Source organism: Rhinatrema bivittatum, chromosome 2 (genome assembly GCF_901001135.1).
Source record: "Rhinatrema bivittatum chromosome 2, aRhiBiv1.1, whole genome shotgun sequence".
NCBI classification, from domain to species: domain Eukaryota; kingdom Metazoa; phylum Chordata; class Amphibia; order Gymnophiona; family Rhinatrematidae; genus Rhinatrema; species Rhinatrema bivittatum.
Genome location: NC_042616.1, coordinates 207,497,205 through 207,521,275, shown reverse-complemented (window position 1 = coordinate 207,521,275; position 24,071 = coordinate 207,497,205). Strand labels below are relative to the sequence as shown.

General features: G+C 44.7%; 1 protein-coding gene across 5 annotated transcripts in view; it reads right to left on the bottom strand.

Annotated features, from left to right (window-relative positions):
* Nucleotides 1-17,555: 17,555 nt before the first annotated feature.
* The window catches only part of SP4 (Sp4 transcription factor), a 118,615-nt gene continuing 112,099 nt past the window's right edge, over nucleotides 17,556-24,071 (bottom strand). For 4 of the 5 annotated variants that reach the window (XM_029589062.1, XM_029589060.1, XM_029589061.1 and 1 more), the window contains exon 6: nucleotides 17,556-20,544. In XM_029589062.1, the coding sequence (XP_029444922.1) occupies nucleotides 20,297-20,544 (248 nt within the window). In that variant the 3' untranslated portion in view covers nucleotides 17,556-20,296. The remainder of the gene's footprint in view (nucleotides 20,545-24,071) is intronic. The other variant, XR_003854525.1, reaches the window with a different exon arrangement.

Genomic DNA, 24,071 nt, shown 5'->3' with positions numbered 1-24,071 from the left:
ATTCCCATACATCACCAAAGCTGCAGACTTGTCTTGATTAATTTTTAACCCTGCAAATTCTCCAAATAACCTCTGATGTGCCAAAACTTTAGGTATGCGGTTAACCAGGTTGGTTAAAAAAAATTAGATCATTTGCAAAGGTTGCAATCTTGAAAGTTCGGCCCCTCCAATCAAATCCTTACCTTATCCTCTTCTATTTTCCTCAAAGGGTCAATGGACAACACATACAATAAAGGTGAGAGGGGACATCCCTGTCTTACAGCCCTCCAAATTTCTTTATAGAGCTCCAGGGTCCTTCATACTTGCCCCATTGGCAGTGTCCTTCATACTTGCCCCATTGGCAAGGACCCTGGAGCTCTATAAAGAAGCAATATACATTTAATTATGCTCCCTTCAAACCCAAATCTTCAAAGAATGGAAAACATGTATGGCCAAGAGACTCTGTCAAATACGTTTTCAGAGTCGAAACCTACAGCCACGGCTTGAGGTTTGCATTTTGCAGAAGGCCATAGCTGTGGTTAATTTGACAACGTGGGAGCCTGCAGTCTTACCTTTTATAAATCCCACTTGATTATTAGAGATGATTAAGGGGAGCACTAAACTTAGCAAAGATTTTTAAATTGCAGTTTAGCAGCGAGATTTCAGTTGAGAACATGCCTGCTTTTTTAGAAAAATGGCTACCAGAGGCGCTAACTTTTCCGGAGCTGCAAGGCATGATAATTATAAAAAGTGCACACCGACTGGGGAGTTAAAGAGAAGGAGATCTCAGGCCAAGAATTACTGTGTCAAAACTGCTGAATTTTGCCCAAAAGCAAAGATTAATGCAGGCTTATCGGAAGAAAAGAGAACTGAAATATAACGACAAGACTATCTGGCTTTTCCAGAACTACTCAATGAATGTTTCGACAGAGGCGAGCATTTAATCTGCTTTGTGCAACCTTAGCCCAGAAACAGATTTAAATTCACACTCCAATATCCAGTGAAATTAAGGATTTGGTTTGAAGGTAAAATGCAGCTGTTTGAAGACAAAGAGAAGGCGCAGTGGTTCATCAACATGCTGTAACACCACTTTTCTGATTTTCTTCTCTATCTTACCTGTTTTGGCAGCATGGTTTCAAAAACTTGTTGAAAAGAAACCAGTCCCATGTTGGAAATTGTTTCCTTTCCCTGTTGGTTTGATAATTTTTGCTATTGCCATCAGAAGCCACAGTTTAAACTTTGACTGTTTCATATTATATGCTGGCAAGAAAAGACGGGTATCGCTGGATTTCAAAATCAGGAATTTCTCAAAATGACATTGCTGACCAGTTACCATGGACTGAGGAGAAGCTTGGACTGGGCATGGATTAGCCCTAAATCTTATGATGGGGAGAGCAATTCCTCTACCTGCTAATATAATAAGTCAGAACCTGGCATTTGAAAATACGAGCAGAGAATGGATGTGCCTAAACATGGCTGGGTGAATTGATAAGAACAGAGGAGAACTCAGATTGCTCACCTCCTGGGTTTATAAAATGCTCAATGCAACAGAGACTTCGGCAACAGGAAGGCTACAGTGAGTCACGCCAAAGATGACTTGCTTGGTTGTAAGGAAAAGCTATATTAGAATGCAAGCTGAAAGTATGTCAGGAGTTTGACAAGAGGAGAAAGTGGGTCACACCAGAGGTTTCCTCATCAGAGAAAAGAAGATTTGTAAGGTTATACATAGGACCGCTTTACTAGTGGGGAAAGGACAGCAACATTGCACTAAGCTTATTGGCATTTTGGTTTATCTTTTGTCCCTTGAAGATTACAGGGACAGTTTTGTCTTAGTCAAAGTTAGAGGGGAGATGAAACATCTGTTCACATCAAACGGATTCCATGCTCTTATATAATTAGTGTATGAAGTACGCTATCAGGGACAAGTACAGAAGGGTTCGAGGAGGGAAAGGAGGGAGAGGTGGAGGGGTAAAGAAAAAAGGTGGGGGACTGAGAGGAGTCATAAGGAACATTGGGGTGTTAAATTTGGGGGCTCAATGGCCTTAGTTTGAATGTTTGGTTGGGGTTCGACTGAGAGAAGAAGGATGTGGGGCAAGGCTGGGTGCCTCACCCCAGAATATTTAGTTTTCATGTATCTAATTTTAAAAATCATATTGATCTTGGCTGACATGGTTCGGCTGCTATAATTAAACATGAATGGATTGGGCTCTCCTATTAAAAGAACAAAAATACTGCAGGTGTTGAAAAGAAACAAAGCTGATATTGCATGCATTCAAGAAACACATCTCTCAGACTTGGAAAGCAAAAAATTGGAGGGAATGGGTAGGTTCCTGCTATTATTCTAGGGCAAAGAGACAGAAGGCTGGTGTAGCCATACTTTTTCATAAGCATATAAACTTCCAGTTAGGAAAATAAATCATTGATCCGGAAGGCAGATTTATAATAATTATTGGTAAATTAAGAAGTATAGAGATTACCATATGCAACATCTACACACCAAATGAATATGAACACTTTTTTTTTTGTTAATCTAGTAAATTTGCTAATATCAAATGCAAAAGGGCATTTATTTCTAGCTGAAGATATTGTGTTCACGATCGAAAAATCGATAAGTCACCAGCAACCAAAGGGTCATTTAAATCTGAAAAGAAAGATATAGCTTTCCCCTGCCACAGATTACAAATTCTAGACGTATGGAGATCTTTGAACCCAGAGGTAAAGGATTTCACTCATATTTCAAGGATAGACTATATTATAGTTTCACAGGCATTTTCCTCCAGTGTCACTTCAGCATCGATAGGCTTCACCAGTGTGTCAGACCACGCACCTGTGTGGGTAGATTTCTAGCTGGTAGGGATAGAAAGGGATGAGAATATATGGAGGTTTCTGGGCTATTTAAAGGGTGACGGTTTTTAATAAAAGTGTAGAGGTCATGTTAGCTTAGAGGATTGCATAGTCTCAAACTTCCATTTAAAAAAAAGTGCGCTCCAATCAGTATTAAAGCTTTTTTCAGTAGGGCCTTACAGACAGATTGGTACTCTTCTCAGGACAGGTTTTACAACCTAGGCATTCCTTCTGCAAAGCCTACATTTCTCAGTCTCAACACATATAGAAGAATGTCCATAATGCTTTGCTCTCTGTCTTCCATTTACTTTGGTTCAGAGAGAGAGAATTCCTTTAAGATATACACAGAAAATGATGGTCTGAATTATCCCTACAGATTTGATGGGATACCCTTTGATTCAGGGGTTAAAGGGACTCCTTCTTCTGGGGAACAAATCTGATACTTTGGAAAGGAAAGGTTGAAGGGTGCACTCCTTGTCCTCATCCATCAGAGTGGCAAAGAAAGTCTTCAACTCTGCCACTTGGTCCAAAGGGCTACTGTGACCTCTGGCCATGCATTGGGGATGGACATCCTCTTCAGAAATCAAGATGGTGTCTTCTTGAAAACCCTTTGGACTTCGTAATATTTGTCTTGGGAGGCAGTTAGAAATTAATGGCACCATCGAATAGATGGGATCCAGCTTCTCTAATCAAAGAATTTACTCAAGTAATCTAAATAGGGAAATCACTCTTAAAATAGGAAATAAGTGGAGCATATCTCCCTGCATACCTTCCATCAACCAATGCCCACAAGAAAAGCAGGTCTGTGAAAGCTTAGAACTATACTTTTTGTATCTCCAGCTTTTCAGAATTACAGGCAGGACATTGAAAGTGCTCAAAGAGCATGAAAGGACCCTGAACTAGGCAAGCAAGGCAGAAAAACATTTCTAAGGGGTCTTGTAGTGTTAAGGCAGAAACATAATTACTCTTGGAGGTAGCAGAATGGAGAAATTACTTACCTGATAATTTTGTTTTCCTTAGTGTAGACAGATGGACTCAGGACCAATGGGTATAGTGTACTCCTGTTAGCAGATGGAGACGGATCAGATTTCAATCTGACGTCAGCCCCTAGTACATATACCCCTGCAGGAAGTGCAGCGCTTCAGTATTCTTCCTTGAAAAGCATTGTGGATATATGTGTGACTGACTGATTGATTAACTTAATATGGTTAACTTAAATAACTTTGTTAGAACGTTAAAAACTTGATTAACTTGAACTGGTTGATTGACTATAGCTGGAGACCGCCAGTGTACTCAACCGGAAAGCGTCGACACCCGGCAGGGTGGATGCCCTAGGTAAATGAAAACATGGCTTACCCTTGATTTGTTGAAAAACCATGTATAACGGCAGCTGAGGGTGGGATGCTGAGTCCATCTGTCTACACTAAGGAAAACGAAATTATCAGGTAAGTAATTTCTCCATTTCCTAGCGTGTAGCAGATGGACTCAGGACCAATGGGATGTATAAAAGCTACTCCCGAACTGGGTGGGAGGCTGCCCGTGGCCCACTTAGTATTGCCCTTGCAAATGCTGTGTCCTCCCGAGCCTGAACATCCAAAGGTAGAATCTGGAGAAGGTATGGATGGAGGACCATGTTGCCGCCCTGCAGATCTCGGCATTCTAGTTTCGTCCCAGGAAACCGCCTGGGCTCTGGTAGAATGGGCCTTGACCTGTAGAGGTGGTGGTTTTCCCGCTTCTATGTAGGCCGCCTTGATGACTTCCTTGATCCAGCGGGCAATGGTTGCCCGTGAGGCCGCTTCCCCTTGCCTCTTCCTGCTGTGAAGGACGGAAAGGTGGTCTGTCTTTCGTACTGGTTCCGACATTTCCAGGTATCTGGATAGGAGCCTGCCAATGTCGAGATGGCGTAGACTATGGGCTTCTTCTGACTTCTTCAAACCGTCCATCGTAGGTAGTGAGATGGTCTGGTTAAGGTGGAAGTGTGAGACCACTTTGGGGAGGAAGGAGGGAACCGTGTGTAGCTGAATGGTCCCCGGGGTGAGTCTGAGGAATGGCTCACGGCAGGACAGTGCCTGTAGCTCTGAGATGCGGCAGGCCGAACACACAGCCAGCAAGAACACCGTCTTCAAGGTTAACAGATGGAAGGACAGGCCTCGGAGGGGTCTGAATGCGGATCCCGCTAGGAACTCCAAGACGAGGTTGAGGTTCCACAGGGGCACTGGCCACTTTAGTGGTGGGCGAATGTGTTTGACTTCTTTCAGGAAGCGTGATACATCTGGGTGCGAGGCTATGCTGTCGTCCTCGCTCCTGGAGCCGTAGCATGACAATGCGGCTACCTGTACCTTGATGGAGTTGAGGGACAGACCCTTCTGTAGTCCATTCTGTAGGAATTCCAGAATCACGGGAACTTTAGAGGAGCGTGGTTTGACGTTGTGGTCTTCGCACCAGGCCTCAAATACTCTTTAGATCCTTATGTATGTTAGAGATGTGGAGAACTTGCGTGCTCGGAGGAGAGTATCTATTACTGCCTCCGAGTATCCCCTCTTTCTCAGGTGGGCCCTCTCAATGGCCAGACCGTAAGAGAGAATTGAGCTGGATCCTCGTGGAGGATGGGACCTTGTTGTAGCAGGTCTCTGAGTGGAGGCAGGGGTAGTGGATTCCCTGCCAGTAGTCTTCTCATGTCTGTGTACCAGGGTCTTCTTGGCCAGTCCGGGGCCACCAGAAGAACTAGCCCCCTGTGCTGCTGAATCTTGTGAATGATTGTGCCCAGCAAGGGCCACGGAGGGAAGGCGTATAGCAGGGTCCCCGGTGGCCAGGCCTGTACCAGGGCATCGATCCCCTGGGACTGCGGATCCCGCCTGCGGCTGAAATATCTGGGTACTTGAGCGTTGGATCTGCTTGCTAGAAGGTCCAGGTCTGGAGTCCCCCACCGATTCACTATCATCTTGAAGGCTGAGGGTGACAGCTTCCATTCTCCTGGGTTTAGACTTTCCTGCTGAGGAAGTCTACCATGGTGTTGTCCTTCCCGGCGATGTGGACGGCGGAGATGTCCTTGAGATTTGCTTCCGCCCAAGCCATCAGAGGGTCTATTTCTAAGGACACCTGTTGGCTTCTGGTTCCGCCCTGCCGGTTGATGTAGGCCACCGTTGTGGTGTTGTCCGACATCACTCTGACTGCTTTGTCTCAAAGTCTGTGGGCGAACCGCAGGCAGGCTAATCTGACCACCCGTGCTTCTAGGCGGTTGATGTTCCACCCCGCCTCTTCTTCGTTCCACCACCCTTGGGCGGTTAGCTCTTCACAGTGTGCTCCCCACCCGTGTAGACTGGCATCTGTGGTGAGCAGGGTCCAGGTTGGGGAGGATAGTCTTGATCCCCGGCTCATGTGGCTGATCTGTAGCCACCACCGTAGCTGGGTCCGGACTCTGGCCGGTAGTGGTAGACGTACAGTGTAGTTCTGGGATCGTGGACTCCACCGTGATAGAAGTGAGCGTTGCAGGGGCCTCATGTGGGCTCGCGCCCATGGCACCACTTCCAGTGAGAATGCCATTAGTCCGAGGACTTGCAGGTAATCCCATGCTGTGGGACTGGAGGCGCTCAGCAAGGTCTGGAGCCGGTTCCACAGCTTTGATCTCCTCGTAGGGGTCAGGCTGACCTTGTCTTCCTTGGTGTCGAATTGGACTCCTAGGTATTCCAGCGACTGCGAGGGCTGTAGGGAGCTCTTGTTTGTGTTGACTACCCAACCTAGGCTTTCCAGTAGGGTTATGACTCTGCTGTTTGCTTGGTGGCTTTCCTCCGGTGATTTTGCTCTGATCAGCCAATCATCCAGGTAGGGATGAACGAGGATTCCTTCCTTCCTGAGTGTTGCCGCCACCACTACTATTACCTTGGTGAACATCCGGGGTGCAGTGGCTAATCCGAAGGGTAGTGCCCGAAACTGGTAGTGATGATTCAGGACCTTGAAGCGTAGGTAGCGCTGGTGTTCCTGATGAATTGGGATGTGTAGGTAGGCCTCAGATAGGTCCAGGGATGTGAGGAACTCTCCTGGTTGTATTGCATGTATGACTGATCGTAGGGTTTTCATGCGGAAGCGTGGGATCCTTAGGTGTCGGTTGACCGACTTGAGGTCCAGGATGGGTCTGAATGTACCCTCTTTCTTGGGTACGATAAAGTAGATGGAATAATGTCCAGTATTTATTTCCCGTGTAGGTACCGGGGTTATGGCCTCGAGAGCCAGAAGTCTGGTCAGTGTAGCTTCCACTGCCGCCCTCTTGTGGGGATCGTGGCAGGGAGATTCCACGAACTTGTCTGGAGGGTTTCAAAAGAAGTCCAGGTAGTACCCCTCTCGGATGATGGCTAGGACCCACTTGTCCAAAGTTATCTCAACCCATCTGCAGTAGAATAGGGTTAGCCTGCCCCCTATGGCTTCTTCCCTTGGATGGGTTGGCTGAATCTCATTGTGGAGTGCGGCTGGGGCCTGGACCCGAGCTGGTTCCCCTCTTGCTGTGCTTGTTCTGAAAGGACTGGTTCCTGCCCGTAGGGCGGGGCGCTTGATAGTTGCTCTTGTAAGGGTTGAAGCGCTGTGAGCTTCTGCCTCTGGAGGACCTGGGGAAGGGACGCTGGTTTCTCTTCGTCTTGTCTTCCGGCAGGCGAGGTAATGGGGAGTCGCCCCATTTGTTGGCCAGTTTTTCTAGTTCGCTGCCAAAGAGGAGGGATCCTTTGAAGGGCAGTCTCGTGAGGCGTGTCTTGGAGGAGGCGTCAGCCGACCAATTTCGAAGCCAGAGTTGTCTCCTGGCTGCCACTGTGGACGACACTCCTATGGCTGCTGTGCGCACTAGATCGGAAGCCGCGTCAGTGAGGAATGATAGTGCTGATTCCATGTCTTCTCCCGGGGTGTTGTTCCTGGCTTGAGATAAACAGGAACGTGTCACCACGGTGCAGCAGGCCGCAATCTGCAGGGACATGGCTGCCACCTCAAATGATTGTTTTAGTATGGCTTCCAGGCACCGGTCGTGTGCATCCTTGAGCGCCGCTCCTCCCTCCACTGGGATGGTAGTGCGCTTAGCGACCGCACAGATTATGGCGTCCACTCTAGGGCACGCCAGAAGTTCCTTGGTCGCTGAGTCCAGGGGGTACATGGCCGACAAGGCTCGACCTCCTTTGAATGAGGAATCCGGAGCATTCCATTCCAGGTCAATTAGCTGTTGTGCCGCCTGTAAGAGAGGAAAATGGCGAGATCTGTCGAAGGCCCTCCAGCAGGGGGTTCATTCTAGGTTCCCCCGAGGTGCCTTGGCCCGGGATAGCGAGCTCCGATAGGCATTGGGATACAAGGTCCGGAAGCTCATCCTTTGTGAAGAAGCGTCTCATGGTTCGGTGTGGCTCCGTCCCCGAGGGGAGTTCCCCCTCCTCAAGGGGCTCGACTTCCTCTTCGGAGAAATCCGTGTCCCCGTAGGTGGGGCTTCTGGGTGGTGGGAGCCTGTGCCTAGGCCTCGAGGGTCCTGGGGCATGAGGGTCTTCCGGTGGCGCATATGGCTGTTCCGCCCGGGGTTCAGTTTGCATTTTGACAAAGGCGTGAATCCCCTTAAACAGCTCCACTCAAGAGATCGACACTGGGTCTAAGTTGAGGGGCTCCGGTTCCCTGGGGGTCCCCATCTGTGGGGTGGATTCACTGGGGCCTGCTAGGTCCGGGGTGCCCCCTGAGGAGCTAGAACTGGGCCCTGGGTGGGGCTGGCCCTGACCTGGATCTCCCAGGGCCTAATCACAGTGTGCGCATAGCACGTCGGCTTTCTCGCTCTGTGCGGCTCTGATGTGGCATGCTGGGCAGAGGCCTTGAGCTTTTATTCCTGTTTCTGGAGGTGCCATTTCTGTGGATGCTTAAGCTCTTATGCGCTCCATTGCGTCTGATATGTGCGCGCAGATGTGCGCCTTGTTGTGTGCGCGTAACTTATGCGCGTAAGGTTTTATGTGCGCCTAAGATTATGCGCACAAGTAATTTTGTGTGCTTAGCTTAATTTGTGCACTCGGAACGGACGGCAGGCGGCGCGGCGAACAGGGCCAAGATGGCGATGGCGAGCATGCGGGCAATATGGCGACCTCCTCGGAGGGTCTCCACATGGGCAGACCCTGGAACAGCCGGGGGCCTAGCCCTGCTAGGGCGGATCAACCCGGTGGCACAGGTTCCGATCGCTGACCTGTGCTCCTCCTCGATCTTCGGAGACCGGCTTAAAGTAGAAGATTTCCACCTTACCTTGTCTTCGGCGCTTCCCGGTTTCGCTCCGGGCAGTCTCTGGCTGCGGGGGGAGAGGGCAAATACCTTTACCGCCGCGCTCGAGGGAGTGCACCTGCTGCCTCTCAGCCGCACCTGGGATCGGGGGCTAAGTCCTCGCCGCGAATCGGCCGCCGGACCGAGGCTGCCTCTACGCCGCGCCTGAGGATTCGGGGGCTAGGTCCCTGCCGCAAATCGGCCACCGGACCGAGGCTCACCTCCGAGGGACTACGGAAATCGCCTCGGGAATCTCAACTGGGGGAGGGACCCAAGGGTATCACCGCAGGAGTGTGGGGCTCATCTTCAGGTAGGTTTCTTCTTTAAATTTCGGGTTTTGTTCTTTAATTTTGGTCTAACGCTCTGAGAGCGTGCAGATAGTTCCTAACTGCTATGGAGACGGAAAATACTGAAGCGCTGCACTTCCTGCAGGGGTATATGTACTAGGGGCTGACGTCAGATTGAAATCTGATCCATCTCCAACTGCTAACAGGAGTACACTATACCCATTGGTCCTGAGTCCATCTGCTACACGCTAGGAAATAATCTGTTTTGGACTCACTAGCTGGGTTAGGAATCCTGTATGCACTCCAGTGGATGAAGGTTGGCCTCATCATTCTGTCAGGATCTCTGGACTTGGGGTACATCACCCCTGGAACTGTACAGAACAACAAGGCAGGATACTGAGCTACACAAGGGCCGGTCTTCCGCCTAGCCAGTCCCCTCCCATGCAGGTTGAGCCCTTGGGTTCTGGGGGCCATTAGGTCTTTGTGGCATCAATACATCATGATGAGTCTTGCTGGACAAGGCAAGGCTTGGTACAGGCTGGATGAGGCAAGGCTTGGTACAGGCTAGGAACAGGGCAGGACAAGACCAGACAGACAATGATTAAACTAGGCAGACAAGGGCAGGACTTAGACAAGGCAGACAAGGGTAACACAGAACAGAGAATACGAAAGTCCAATTGCAATAAGGCTGGATGCCCATAGGCCACTAGGCTACAGGAATGCCTCAATCAGCCATAAGGCATGGTAAGACAAAGCAGGCTTGAAGGACACAAGGCAGAATACAAGTCAGAGCAGGTCCAAAGGCCACAAGGCAAGACAAGATTCAACAATGGCCAGGTCAAGAGAGCCAAGGGTAACGCCATGATGAGGCAGGGATACAATGGTAGGGCTGGGTTACACAGAGCAGGACTCCTGATGGAGCGGAGGCTACAAGATAAGCTGATTCAGGAAGCCATTGAGAAAATGCCTTGGATAGCTCATGGCAGAGCTCAATGGACGCCCCTGCAGGTGGGTAGGCATCATAGTAGTCCAAATCAGGGTACAATGAGGCTGCACAGCAGACAAAATTATAACTGGTAGACATGGTGCAGTTGCAAAAGTAAACTCCTAGCTGTAGTGGCGATGTGAGCCTCCACAGACACTGTGACATCAATCACTACCGCAAGATGATGTACTTTTTTGCTAACTGGTAGATGCACTCTGTCCAGCACTGGAAAAGAGTTTAAGGGAGGTGATGAGCATTTTCCAACCTATAGAACCTCTGCCTTGGCTAAGTTCAGTTTAAGTTCATTCATTCCATCACTCTTACCAGTCAGAGGTTCCATTTACTGATTCTTTTTGATTATTTTAGCAACACTACATTCAGTTGTACAGTATAGGGTGAATTTTAAAATCTAGAAACATGCCAAAAATCAGGATATGGCCATGTTTCTATCCCACACACGTGTCCACCCAATTTTATAAGACACCCACATACACGCACAAGTATAATAAAATGGAAAGTGTCATGACTCTGTATCACTCCATAGTGAGACCATACCTTGAATACTTTGTGCAATTCTGGTCGCCGCATCTCGAAAAAGATATAGTTGCATTGGACAAGGTACAGAGAAGAGTGACCAAAATGATAAAGGAGGTGGATCAGCTCCTCTATGAGAAAAGACTAAAGAGGTTAGGGCTCTTCAGCTTGGAGAAGAGACGGTTGAGGGGGGATAAGATAAAGGTTTATAAAACCATGAGAGGTCTAGAATGGGTAAATGTGAATCGGTTATTTACTCTTTCAGATAACAGACAGACTATGGGGCACTTCATGAAGTTAGCAAGTAGCGCATTTAAAACAAATTTGAGAAAATTCTTTTTTACTCAACGCACAAATAAGCTCTGGAATTTGTTGCCAGAGGATGTGATTAGGGCAGTTAGTGTAGCTGCGTTTAAAAAAGGTTTGGATAAGTTCTTGGAGGAGATGTCCATTATCTGCTATTAATCAAGTTAACTTAGGGAATAACCACTGCTACTACTGGCATTAGGCGCATGAGATTTATTTAATGTCTGGGTACTTGCAGGTACTTGTAACCTGGAATGGCCACTGTTGGAAACAGGATGCTAGGTTTGATGGACCCTTGGTCTGACTCAGTATGGCAACTTGTTATGTTCTTACCGATGTGCAAATATCTCGCAATGGGAAGAAAAGGGGCAGAATATGGGTAGGTCATGCATGTTCCGGGGCAGGACCAAGATATATGTGCTTATGTACACACCTGTGTGTGCACCCAGGTATATTGCAGCGCAAAGTTACTTCTGCTATTTAAAAAACAAACAAAAAAAGTAGCCAGAAGCTAGAAATAAGCTAGGAGCAGTGTATACCTAAGTAAAAAGATTGAAAAGTTCAGTCCAGTTACTCACCTTGGAAAGGTATTGAGGTAGTGTGACTTGGTTTGAATAGGTACCAACATTTGTTAATCAAGAGAGCAGTGAGTCACTCTAGCTGACTAATTGAAGTTAGACTGTTTGTATTAGAATGTATAGCAGTGAATGATGACATAGACTTAATTGGCATCTCAGAGACATGTTGGAAGGAGGACAACCAATGGGACAGTGCTATAACAGGGTACAAATTATATCGCAATGACTGAGAGGAGCACCCGGGAGGAGTTGTGGCGCTTTATGTCCGGGATGGCATAGAGTCCAACAGGATAAACATCTTGCATGAGACTAAATGCACAATTGAATCTTTATGGGTAGAAATCCCTTGTGTGTCGGGGAAGACTATAGTGATAGGAGTATACTACCGTCCACCTGGTCAAAATGGTGAGACTGACAGTGAAATGCTAAGAGAAATTAGGGAAGCTAACCAAATTGGTAGTGCGGTAATAATGGGAGACTTCAATTTCCCCAATATTGACTGGGTAAATGTATCATCGGGACACGCTACAGAGATAAAGTTCCTGGATGGAATAAATGATAGCTTTATGGAGCAATTGGTTCAGGAAACCGACGAGAGAAGGAGCAATTTTAGATCTAATTCTCAGTGGAGCACAAGATTTGATGAGAGAGGTAACGGTGGTGGGGCTGCTTGGCAATAGTGATCATAATATGATCAAATTTGAATTAACGACTGGAAGGGGGACAATAAGCAAATCCACAGCTCTCGTGCTAAACTTTCAAAAGGAAAACTTTGATAAAATGAGAAAAATAGTTTAAAAAAAACTGAAAGGAGCAGCTACAAAAGTAAAAAGTGTGCAAGAGGCGTGGTCATTGTTAAAAAATACCATCCTAGAAGCACAATCCAGATGTATTCCACACATTAAGAAAGGTGGAAAGCAGGCAAAATGATTACCGGCATGGTTAAAAGGGGAGGTGAAAGAAGCTATTTTAGCCAAAAGATCTTCATTCAAAAATTGGAAGAAGGATCCAACAGAGGAAAATGCATAAACGTTGGCAAGTTGAATGTAAGACACTGATAAGACAAGCTAAGAGAGAATTTGAAAAGAAGTTGGCCATAAGGGAAAAACTCACAGTAAAAACTTTTTAAAATATATCCGAAGCAGAAAGTCTGTGAGGGAGTCAGTTGGACCGTTAGATGATCGAGGGATTAAAGGGGCACTTAGAGAAGATAAGGCCATCGCGGAAACATTAAATGATTTCTTTGCTTCGGTATTTACTGAAGAGGATGTTGGGGAGGTACCCGTACTGGAGAAGGTTTTCATGGGTAATGATTCAGATGGACTGAACCAAATCATGGTGAACCTAGAAGGTGTGGTAGACCTGATTGATAAACTGAAGAGTAAGTAAATCACCTGGACCGGATGGTTTACACCCCAGAGTTCTGAAGGAACTAAAAAATGAAATTTCAGACCTATTAGTAAAAATTGTAACCTATCATTAAAATCATCCATTGTACCTGAAGACTGGAGGACAGCTAATGTAACCCCCATATTTAAAAAGGGCTCCAGGGGAGATCCGGGAAATTACAGACCGGTTAGCCTGACTTCAGTGCCATGAAAAATAGTGGAAAGTGTTCTAAACATCAAAATCACAGAACATATAGAAAGACATGGTTTAATGGAACAAAGTCAGCATGGCTTTACCCAAGGCAAGTCTTGCCTCACAAATCTGCTTCACTTTTTTGAAGGAGTTAATAAACATGTGGATAAAGGTGAACCTGTAGATGTAGTGTACTTGGATTTTCAGAAGGCATTTGACAAAGTTCCTCATGAGAGGCTTCTAGGAAAAATAAAAAGTCGTGGGATAAGTGGCGATGTCCTTTCGTGGATTTCAAACTGGCTAAAAGACAGGAAACAGAGAGTAGGATTAAATGGACAATTTTCTCAGTGGAAGGGAGTGGGCAGTGGAGTGCCTCAGGTATCTGTACTGGGACCCTTACTTTTCAATATATTTATAAATGATCTGGAAATAAATACGAGTGAGGTAATCAAATTTGCAGATGATACAAAATTGTTCAGAGTAGTTAAATCACAAGATTGTGATAAATTGCAGGAAGACCTTGTGAGGCTGGAAAATTGGGCATCTAAATGGCAGATGAAATTTAATGTGGACAAGTGCAAGATGATGCATATAGGGAAAAATAACCCATGCTATAGTTACACAATGTTAGGTTCCATATTAGATGCTACTACCCAAGAAAGAGATCTAGGCGTCATAGTGGATAACACATTGAAATCATCGTTTCAGTGTGCTGCGGCAGTCAAAAAAGGAAACAGAATGTTGGGAATTATTAGAAAGGGAAAGGTGAATAAAATGGAAAATGTCATAATGCCTCTGTATCCCTCCATGGTGAAACTGCACCTTGAGTATTGTGTACAATTCTGGTCGCCACATCTCAAAAAAGATATAATTGCGATGGAGAAGGTACAGAGAAGGGCTACCAAAATGATAAAGGGAATGGAACAGCTCCCCTATGAGGAAAGACTAAAGAGTTTAGGACTTTTCAGCTTGGAGAAGAGACGGCTGAGGGGGGATATGATAGAGGTGTTTAAAATCATGAGAGGTCTAGAACGGGTAGATGTGAATTGGTTATTTACTCTTTCATATAATAGAAAGACTAGGGGGCACTCCATGAAGTTATCATGTGGCACATTTAAAACTAATCGGAGAAAGTTCTTTTTCACTCAACGCACAATTAAACTCTGGAATTTGTTGCCAGAGGATGTGGTTAGTGCAGTTAGTATAGCTGTGTTTAAAAAAGGATTGGATAAGTTCTTAGAGGAGAAGTCCATTACCTGCTATTAATTGAGTTGACTTAGAAAATAGCCACTGCTATTACTAGCAATGGTAACATGGAATAGACTTAGTTTTTGTGTACTTGCCAGGTTCTTATGGCCTGGATTGGCCACCATTGGAAACAGGATGCTGGGCTTGATGCACCCTTGGTCTGACCCAGTATGGCATGTTCTTATGGATGAGGTGTAAGTCTGAATAAAACTATTTCCAGCCATGTACAGGGTGTTTGAGGGAGTGCAGACTAAAGAACTGGGGGGTCTGGAGGACCTAGCTGCAGACTGGGCAAACTGGTGGACGAACCGGTGAAAATCGTCCTGGACTAGACGCGCTCCTGTTGAAAGTCATTATGTTTCTATGTGTATACAAGCTTAAAATTAGCCGCACACATACACGTGCTTGGCCTATTTTATAACATACTTATACCTGCATCTAACCTATACCTGCATCTAACCGTGCACCCATATACATGTGTATATGGGTGCCCTCTGTTTAGATAAGAATATTTAAGGTCAAAACTATTGAGCTAATTCCTCAACGGATTTTAACAAATTTTAAATAAAATAATTGGGGAACACCACAGTTTAGCTGTCAGGAAAAGGAGGAATTGTCTCCTAACTTCACCGTGTTCTTTAAGACAGAAAGGAGTTGAACCATTTGAGCACTACTTACAAACCTCTATCCCTGATAAGCAGTTAGGTAGTATCTTGGGATCATTCATATTGAAAGCAACTGTTAAATAGAATTAAACTAGAAGTGAGTTATTACCTTTGTCTAATTCTTTCCATAGATCATCAGCACTATTAAAATAGTTTCTGAACTATGGCCCGATCTAAAGCTTACTAGAATGTATCTAAATAAGCATCATTCAAAAAGTTCTGTGAATGCCCAGCCAATGAACGTTCAGTAGAAGTTCTCCAAGAAAAGGAATATTTGAGACTGGTCCACAGTTTCCCCAAATTGTGATACTGAGACTTTCTTTTGATAATATGCACAACACTGCTGTTTTTAAAAGAACTAGCACAATCCCTTCATTAAGTAAAGTATTAGCCAACTGATCCACTGGCTCTAACAAGCTCTCCTTTGTTCTCTTCAGAATCCAGGATGGTCAGGGGTTAAATCACTACACATACCTGAAACTATTAACGTGTAGTACAAACTCATACAAAGCACTCAAACTGACACAAAGGAATGAATACAACAAATTTGCAGGTCGATACAGTAAGGTGCGGTAGAAAGAGGTGCGTTAGTGCCGGGCGCACCCGCGTTTGCCGCATGCACAGTCTGGATCACATACCGCTCGATACTGTATTTAAATGGCATGCAAATGCAAGCCGCGTCCATGAAGAGCAATCCATTTTACTGTAGTATCCTGGGTGCGCTGGTACCTGTCATTTCAAATGACAGGTACCAGGAAGTGACAGGTACCAGGAAGTGGATCCCAACTTTAAGCAAAAGTAAACCTAAAATCCAACGCACCGGGAAAGCCACTCTTCAGATCGCGACTAATCCCATCCCCCAGCCCCCGCTCACCTGCCCTGGCCGCGTCCATGGGTGCCGGTCTCCGGGGCAGCCCCAATCCTCTCTCCCATCCTCTCGGGGGCAGCCGGCGGTGAGAGCGAGAGCAGCCCGGGGCGGATCGCGAGGCGGCTTCCAGCAGCCCTCGCCGGCGATGGTGAATGGGCGCACGCCGTTACCTCTGACGTCCAGCCAGGCGCTCAGGTCACGGTGTGCGTTCATGCACCTTCGTTGCCATGAGCGCATGCCGTGACCTCTGACGTCCAGCCGGGCACTCAGGTCACGGCGTGCGTTCATGCACCCTCGCTGGTGGGGGCTGCTGGAAGCCGCCTCGCAATCCGCCCCGGGCTGCTCTCGCCGCCGGCTGCCCCCGGGAGGATGGGAGAGAGGACTGGGGCTGCCCCAGAGACCGGCACCCATGGATGCGGCCAGGGCAGGTGAGCGGGGGCTGGGGGATGGGATTAGTCGCGATCTGAAGAGTGGCTTTCCCGGCGCGTTGGATTTTAGGTTGGGCAGGCAAGAGTTTATGCTTGGAAACAACAGGTCCTTCCTTCCTGCTCCGGAGCTGTCAGCGCGCCCGCATGGGAGACCGGCACCATGGATGCGACCAGAGCAGATGAGCAGGGGCTGGGGGAAAGTTTGCCTGATCCTGGCTCTTGTCCCGGGGGGTGAGGGGGTCGTTTGCCCGTGAAATTTCGTCTCTCTGACCTGACACTCCACACTAACGCAGGGGTAAAGGTAGGCGGTAAGTTAGCAGGTTAAACACGTGGCAAAACTGCAGGTTAAAAAAGCGATAATCGGGGCACACGTTACTGTATGGGAGGGAATAGCAAATCCGATCATTTACATCTCATATACATGCTGCGGGTGGAAAGGGTTTCCCGTTGATTTAAAGAAGCAGTAAGGATGGGTTAAAAGGGATAGTGAATCGCGGGTTGGACTAACGCGGCCAAATTGTGAGTAGAAAGCGGGTTAGAAGCAGGGTAACCGCAGCCGCACTTTACTGTATCGGCCTGACAGAAAACAATGCTCAGAAATCACTCAGACCTCATTTTCACTTCCTGAACATAACTCTTCTGGGTCCCAATGCTCTCTCTCTCTCTCTCTCAGACCACTAGATAAAGGAAGAAATACTCAAAACATAACAGAATTTTAATAGGTTACTTGCAAATATTTATTGCAGGCAACAACTTGTACATCAGTTTATTTCCAAATAATAAAAAACAGAAAAAACACCCCTTACAACCTCCCCCATAAGAAGATTATACAAATCAATTCTGTAAAAATGTAATATTACAGCTTTTTGTGGCTTTGCTGGCAAAACTTTATGTTCTAGGTTCTAATATGTGGGAAATGTTTTCCTGTTTTTTGTTTGTTTTTCATTTTTTAAGAAATTTTCCATGTGGATTACTACAAAATTTGCCATAAGGAATATTTGCAAAACATTTTCCTTTTTTTTTTTTTTTTTTACCATTAGCTTTAATACCCTAAGTTGGACAGAAATTTATGTGGGATGGCATTTTTGCGACATGCATAAAAGAGACAAGGCCTTAAAATGAAGACTTAAATACAAATATTCTTCCAATAAAACAGTTATAAAATTGAAAAATAGGACCCAAACATCATGCTTACCTACGTTTGACAAATTAACTCCCTCCCCCCGATTACACATCTTTATTACTGCTCTTATGAAAGCATGTGATAAATGATGACCTAGTACCCACTTTCTAGAGTAATTGGCAACACTTACACAAAGCTAATCAAAGAAGCTAATAGTTTAACAAAAAAAAAAAAAAAGTTCTACCAAACACTAAAGTTTTAATATGAGAAATACATAGCTCTGCACAGATTACAACAAAGCAAAAATATTACAACTGGCAAAGGGAATGAATAGTGAAATGTCATTAAATCAGATACTACAGCACATCAGTGCCCTATCACTCACAACAGCTATATCCCACGACGTCAAATAAAAGGACACTGACATTTATGATCCTTCTAAGACAGAAAGTGGAATCTGAACAGTATGCAGGACATACCATCAAAGCGTTTCTAATCCCAGTGGTCAAATGTGTACCTGCTCACACAATGTAACATATTTCAACTGATACAAAAAAAATCAACCAGATTTAGTTTAATAAATAGGTTTAACTATGAATAAAAATAATTTATAAATGGATGCTGAACTGCATACACACTCCAAGTACATATGGAGAATGTGAAAGAAATGGTCATGTAGCGATCTCATGCCTTTTAGTGAACAAAAACAATCCACTCTTTCTTTCAGAAAACATGATTAAAACATTAGGAAAGTTTGTTTTGCATAACAAAATTCGCAGCGTCAATTGTGCAGCATGATAGATACGATATGTGTGTACATATATATATATTGTATACATATATGCACACACATATACATATATACAGTATATATGCACATATATATATATACATACACACATAATTTACAATAAAACATAACTATTCTACTTTATGGTAATTTTTACTAACTGCAACATTGAATTGGTTCCGATGTTTTAAATCATAAACATCAGCTGTTAAAGTACATTAAATAATGCATACTAAACATACAAAATTAAACTAAAATTAGAGACTTTGTTACAAGTCTAAAAAAAACTTCAAGAAACTTGAAATTTTATAACCACAGTGTAAAATTTATATTTTATCTCAAAGCTTTCTTATTTAAACTAAAAGTATCAAAGACCTTCAGTTTGTATGCTACAAAGGGCTGGCCCAAGTGTACAAAGTGTAAACAACAATCAGCAATTTGTTTTCCCTCAAAGTACATGGTACATACATCACAACACGAACACAGAACTTGATGAGGAAGACAGGTTTTCAAGGAGCAAAACTAACATGTAAATCAGTTACACGTTTAACTGTCCTTCAAATATTGATCTTCTCTGTAAAGAAAGCTATCTCATCTTACAGAGAACAGCATTATACCATCTCTTTATTTTTGGCATATAACTTGTCAGTTGTGAGATTTATATGATTTAGTCATCCTTTCTGCATGGATGTCAAAATTCTGGAATTTAAAATGCCATGGGATACTATTTCTGTTGAACAGCAGCTAAAAGTGCAAGTTTACACTTCTATTTTTACATAATTTAATAAGTGCTATGACAAGCTATTCTTACTTTTTCAGGCAGACTTTCAATAGAAGGTGAACAGTTAAATGATCAAAACAGACAGGCTGGCAGGAGAGGGACTTAACAGGAACGTTGACATTTTATGACACTGGATATTATTTGTACATTTGATAACCCACAAATATGATTAATTTCCAGAAATGAAGCAATAAATCATACATACAATTATTGGTGTATTTTTAATTTTTGAAATTCTAAATATTGGTCTATTTCTTTGGCTGCAAAGAAATGCAATATATTAGGATACAAAACCAATGTAACTTGTCAATAGTTTGCTCTTTTAGTAGTTCAAATCATCATGAACTCTTTGAAATTCTCTTTTAGCATAAATAATTTCTTTCTAGTACTTTTTAATTCTCAAGCATCTCTTCCTACAAAAAGAACAATTTCAGTTGACTGTGATTGTCATTGGACACACTACTATAATGTAGTGCTAACAATTATCTAAGCTGTCCCCTCATCAGTGACAGCTGTATCCAACTCAGATGCTAGATGAAAATTTTCTAAAATTGAGCAAAGATGGCCACATTTAATTTCAATGTTTACACATGAAGTCATTTATGCAAAGAAATCAGGTTGTCTTTATATCATGGTTGCAATTTATACAGTAGGAGGGGTAACGCCAAAATAAATGTTACTGCTGGCTTTTACTAGAGCACATTCAAATAAAAAGAATTCCTACCTAAGATTATTCCTGCAATATGTTGGCATTTTGTTTAAAATATGTCATGTGCTATGTATCCACGTACTGTAACAATACATGCACAAAATATTCCATGATTTTTTTTTTCTGACAGTTTGCACCATCTCATTTTAGAAAAATGCATTGTCGCACCATTGTACACTTCTTATGCTCACCCTCCAACCTGGAATACTTACAGAAATCAAGATGGTTATACATGATTTCCTGTCACATAATCCACTTTACCAGTCCACTTCCTTCTCTCAAAAACGTATATCAATTTAAGTGCAGAAAAAAGTAGTCCCAGCATGGTTAATTTTTCAGAATTCTTCTATGTTCGTTGAAACGTTAGGAGTTGCTGGGTTAGAATCTTGTGAAATAGCTGCAACTGTGACAATTCTCGGAGATCCAAGAACCTCAGTAACTGAAGAGTCCAGTTCTCCTGAGGTAACAATAGCAAGGGCTGTTCCACCACCTTTCTTGTTCTGATGGGTTTTTACATGTTTCGATAGATGGTCACTTCGCATAAACCTTTTAGAACATTCTGGACATTCAAATCTCTTTTCACCTATGGAAAAAAGAAGCATAGCGTGAAAACCTTTTCCTTTACATGAAGAAATAATTTGTCTTAGCTTGCAGTATTTTCTGCTAGCATTATGAACACATTTTGTTTTAAAGTAATTCTTTTTTTTTTTTTTTTGGCCTAAAAGCTCCCCCCATCCTCCTCCTTTCAGCTCAATTGGCACCGGTGCTGAGATCTGACACCATAATCCTTCATTCATAGCTCCCTAGGGGTTGGGGGGTATTTCACCTATTTTTTCAGACGCTTCCTTTCCTACTGTTCCAAGTCTGGTCACTGTAGCAAGATCCCAAGACTGGGAGCTTTGCACCAAGGCCCCCACTGGATCTCTGCTGCATAGGCTCTCAATCCATCTACCAAATATCTCCCATATTGATGGCCATAGCTCCCTCACCCCCTTCCCCAGGGGGTGAAAACAGGATCCCCAACCCTAGTTGACTTGAGGAGCAGCAGATATGATCCAGGAATTGAACCAGAGACCCTCAGCATGGCAGCATGTAACAATACCAGTGAGCCTCTGGGCCAACTCTAAAATACTTATATTTAATATTACTCTTTCGAATTTCACAAAACAATGGCCTATATGTGAAATTAAAAGCAAATTTAAAACAAACATCTTTACATACTTGCACAAGAAATAGAGAAATTGAGAATAATTGTGGCAGCAGAACAAAGGGATGCCCAAGAGTATATGACAAAAAAGGAAGAGAAGGACAAGGAATTCAGTTATCGAGATGACATGGCAGTCATTTCTGCAACTATATTATTTTTGTGAAAGCAGATGTAACTAGAATCTTCTGCACAGTCCATTTGATTGATTTGTCCCTCACAGACAGGAAGCTGTTCAGGTGGATGCCAGCGCCAATCCCTCGGCCCACCCACCACTGACAGGAACAAGAGAGCAGCTGCAATGCCGAAGGCGCTTGCACCGACAGGCGCACGCCCTTTGGCAAGCGCACAAAGGAGCCTGCCCCTTTGTGTGCACCTGAAGTGTAGGAAGATTAAAAATTCTATTGCTCTGATTTATCCTCCCTCACCAGAAGACTCCATCTGAATACAACGCCTGAAAACACCACTGCCTGAGGAAACCACCACCCTGCGCCAAGAGACAACAACCAAAGGAGACTACTCAAGGTAACAACACTCCCTACACTGAGAGCCACCACCCACAGTCTCTACTGTATACCCAGTACCGAGAGACAGCCTAGACCACCCATCCCACCTCCTCCGAAACTAACCCGCAAACCTCCTCTGGACCTAACCACCTGTGGATCTTACCACCCGCGGACTTCTCCACCTGTGGACCTCACCATTCCAACTGCAGCCCGCTCCCCACCCGAGACTGCCAGCAAAGACCACCAACCTTACCACCTGCTGACCATACCTGCTGCCCATACCACCTACAGACCGTACCTCCTGCGAACGTCACCTATTGCTGAATTGCACTCTTTACCATCCACCATCTTCACAACCTGAAGATACCACTACCTCAGCATGTAATCACAGTTAGAAGTGGAATTAGAAAGCAAATCTCATCCAATAACAGGACAAAGGAAAAATTGTGACATAATGAGCAACAAAAACAAAAATCCTACAAAAGCTAATAAATCTCTACAGCATTCTACAAACAAATACCAAAAATCAAAACAGGCCTTTTGTTCACCCTACTACTACCAAACATGCAATCTATTTCAAGAAAAATCCCACTAATAAATTATATTAATGTTATAATTAGTGAGCTTTGGGTGGACCCTTGGACACTGTGGCAGCTGACCACGCCCACGGGGGGCAATCCCGTGAGGGGCCACAGGTCAGGCTCAGCTGAGGACACACAAACACAGAGATTGATCTTTTATTAAACTATGTGGTGTAGCCACCAGAGGTGGCAGTAGTGAGCAGCAGAAGTAGCCCGGCTGGGCTAGTATCCCTCAGGCGCTGGAACAGTGACTCCTCCGGTAGCAGTGCTATAGTGGAAAGAACTGAGAATAATGAGTACAGTGGAATATGCACAAACCCCAGAATGGAGAACCCCAGGATAGGGAGAGCAGGCCCTCGAGGAGCGAGTACCTGATCCCTGAGAGCTGAGAGGCTTGAAGGTGATGTACTCACACAGCGGTTCCACGTAGGAGATGGCACCAGGGCTGGAACGGAGGCAGGCCCTCGAGGAGCGAGTACCTGGTACCAGGGAACAGCTCTGAGGTGAAGATGGTAGTACTCACTGGTGTTGAAGATAGCAAATCCTTCCAGGCAGAAAAGAAGATAGGAGCAGACAGCGAGTCAGGGAACATGGGCCCTCGAGGAGCGAGTAACTGGTTTCCTGATAGTGATCTGAAAAGCAAGTGAGGCCCCCGAGGAGCGGGTATCCCGTTAAGAGTCCAATAATAGATTGGAGGCAAAGTAGCTGGGTACGGAGAGCGAATCCCATCCGTAAGGTATCCCCTTGCTAACTCAAAGGCTAGTAAACAATGTAGGCTTTAAATATCCGTGCAGCGTGACGTCATCACAGGGGGACGCCCCTGAGGTTCGCGCCAAGTAGCAAATAAGAGTGAGGGCCACGCGGCGCGCGCACCCTAAGGTACAGGCGGAGCATGGCAGGAGGCAGCACCCAAGCCGATCCAGGGATGCTGGAGAGGACAGCAGGGAGATGCTGCGGCAGCCAGGCGTCCATCCATAGCGAGAGGAGGTGCAAGGAAAGAAAGGTAGGCGGAGTGAAGCCGTCCGGAAGGGACGGTTGCAACAATTAATGACCAACAACTAACTATATTCTGTCTAACTGAAATCTGGCTAAACGACAAGGATAATGTACTTTTAAACCAACTATCACATCCAAACTACAATCTATTCCACATACCAAGACAAAAAAGAAAAGGTAGAGGCTTACTAAATCTGCAAAAAAGAACTCAATTTGACACTAAAGAAAACTGATATCTACCTCCATATGAAGTGACCCTATTAAAATCAAAACAAATCAATATCAGACTCGTATACTGCCCTCTTGGCCTTCTCCTTAAAGATTGGTCACCAATAATCAAACTTTTCATAAAAGAATTCCCTAACTCAGAGACAACAATAATCTTAAGAGACTTTAATCTTCATATAAATGAATCACCAAGATTCGTCTCATGTGACATGTTCCTAGAAGCAATGCAAGCCTTAGGATGCACCCAACATGACTATGAAGCCATCCACAAAGCTGGCAAAATGCGCAATCTCATTTTCCCAAATCCCAAAAATTATTGTATAAAGACTAAACAAACAACAAGCCCATCTAATCAAGGCAGAACTTATTTACAAAAAACAATAATGAAAAGCTCTGAAACACTCAGAGGAAAAATAAAATCTGAAATGCTAACTAATGCTGTAGAGACCAAAAGCTGTGACCTAAACCTAAACAACTGGAATGAGGCATTTGATTCGTGGGAAAAAATGCTTAAGGAAATAGCAAACAAATATTGCCCAATCCAAACCAAAAACATAAACAAAAATAATAATCACAAAAAAATGAACCCTTGGTA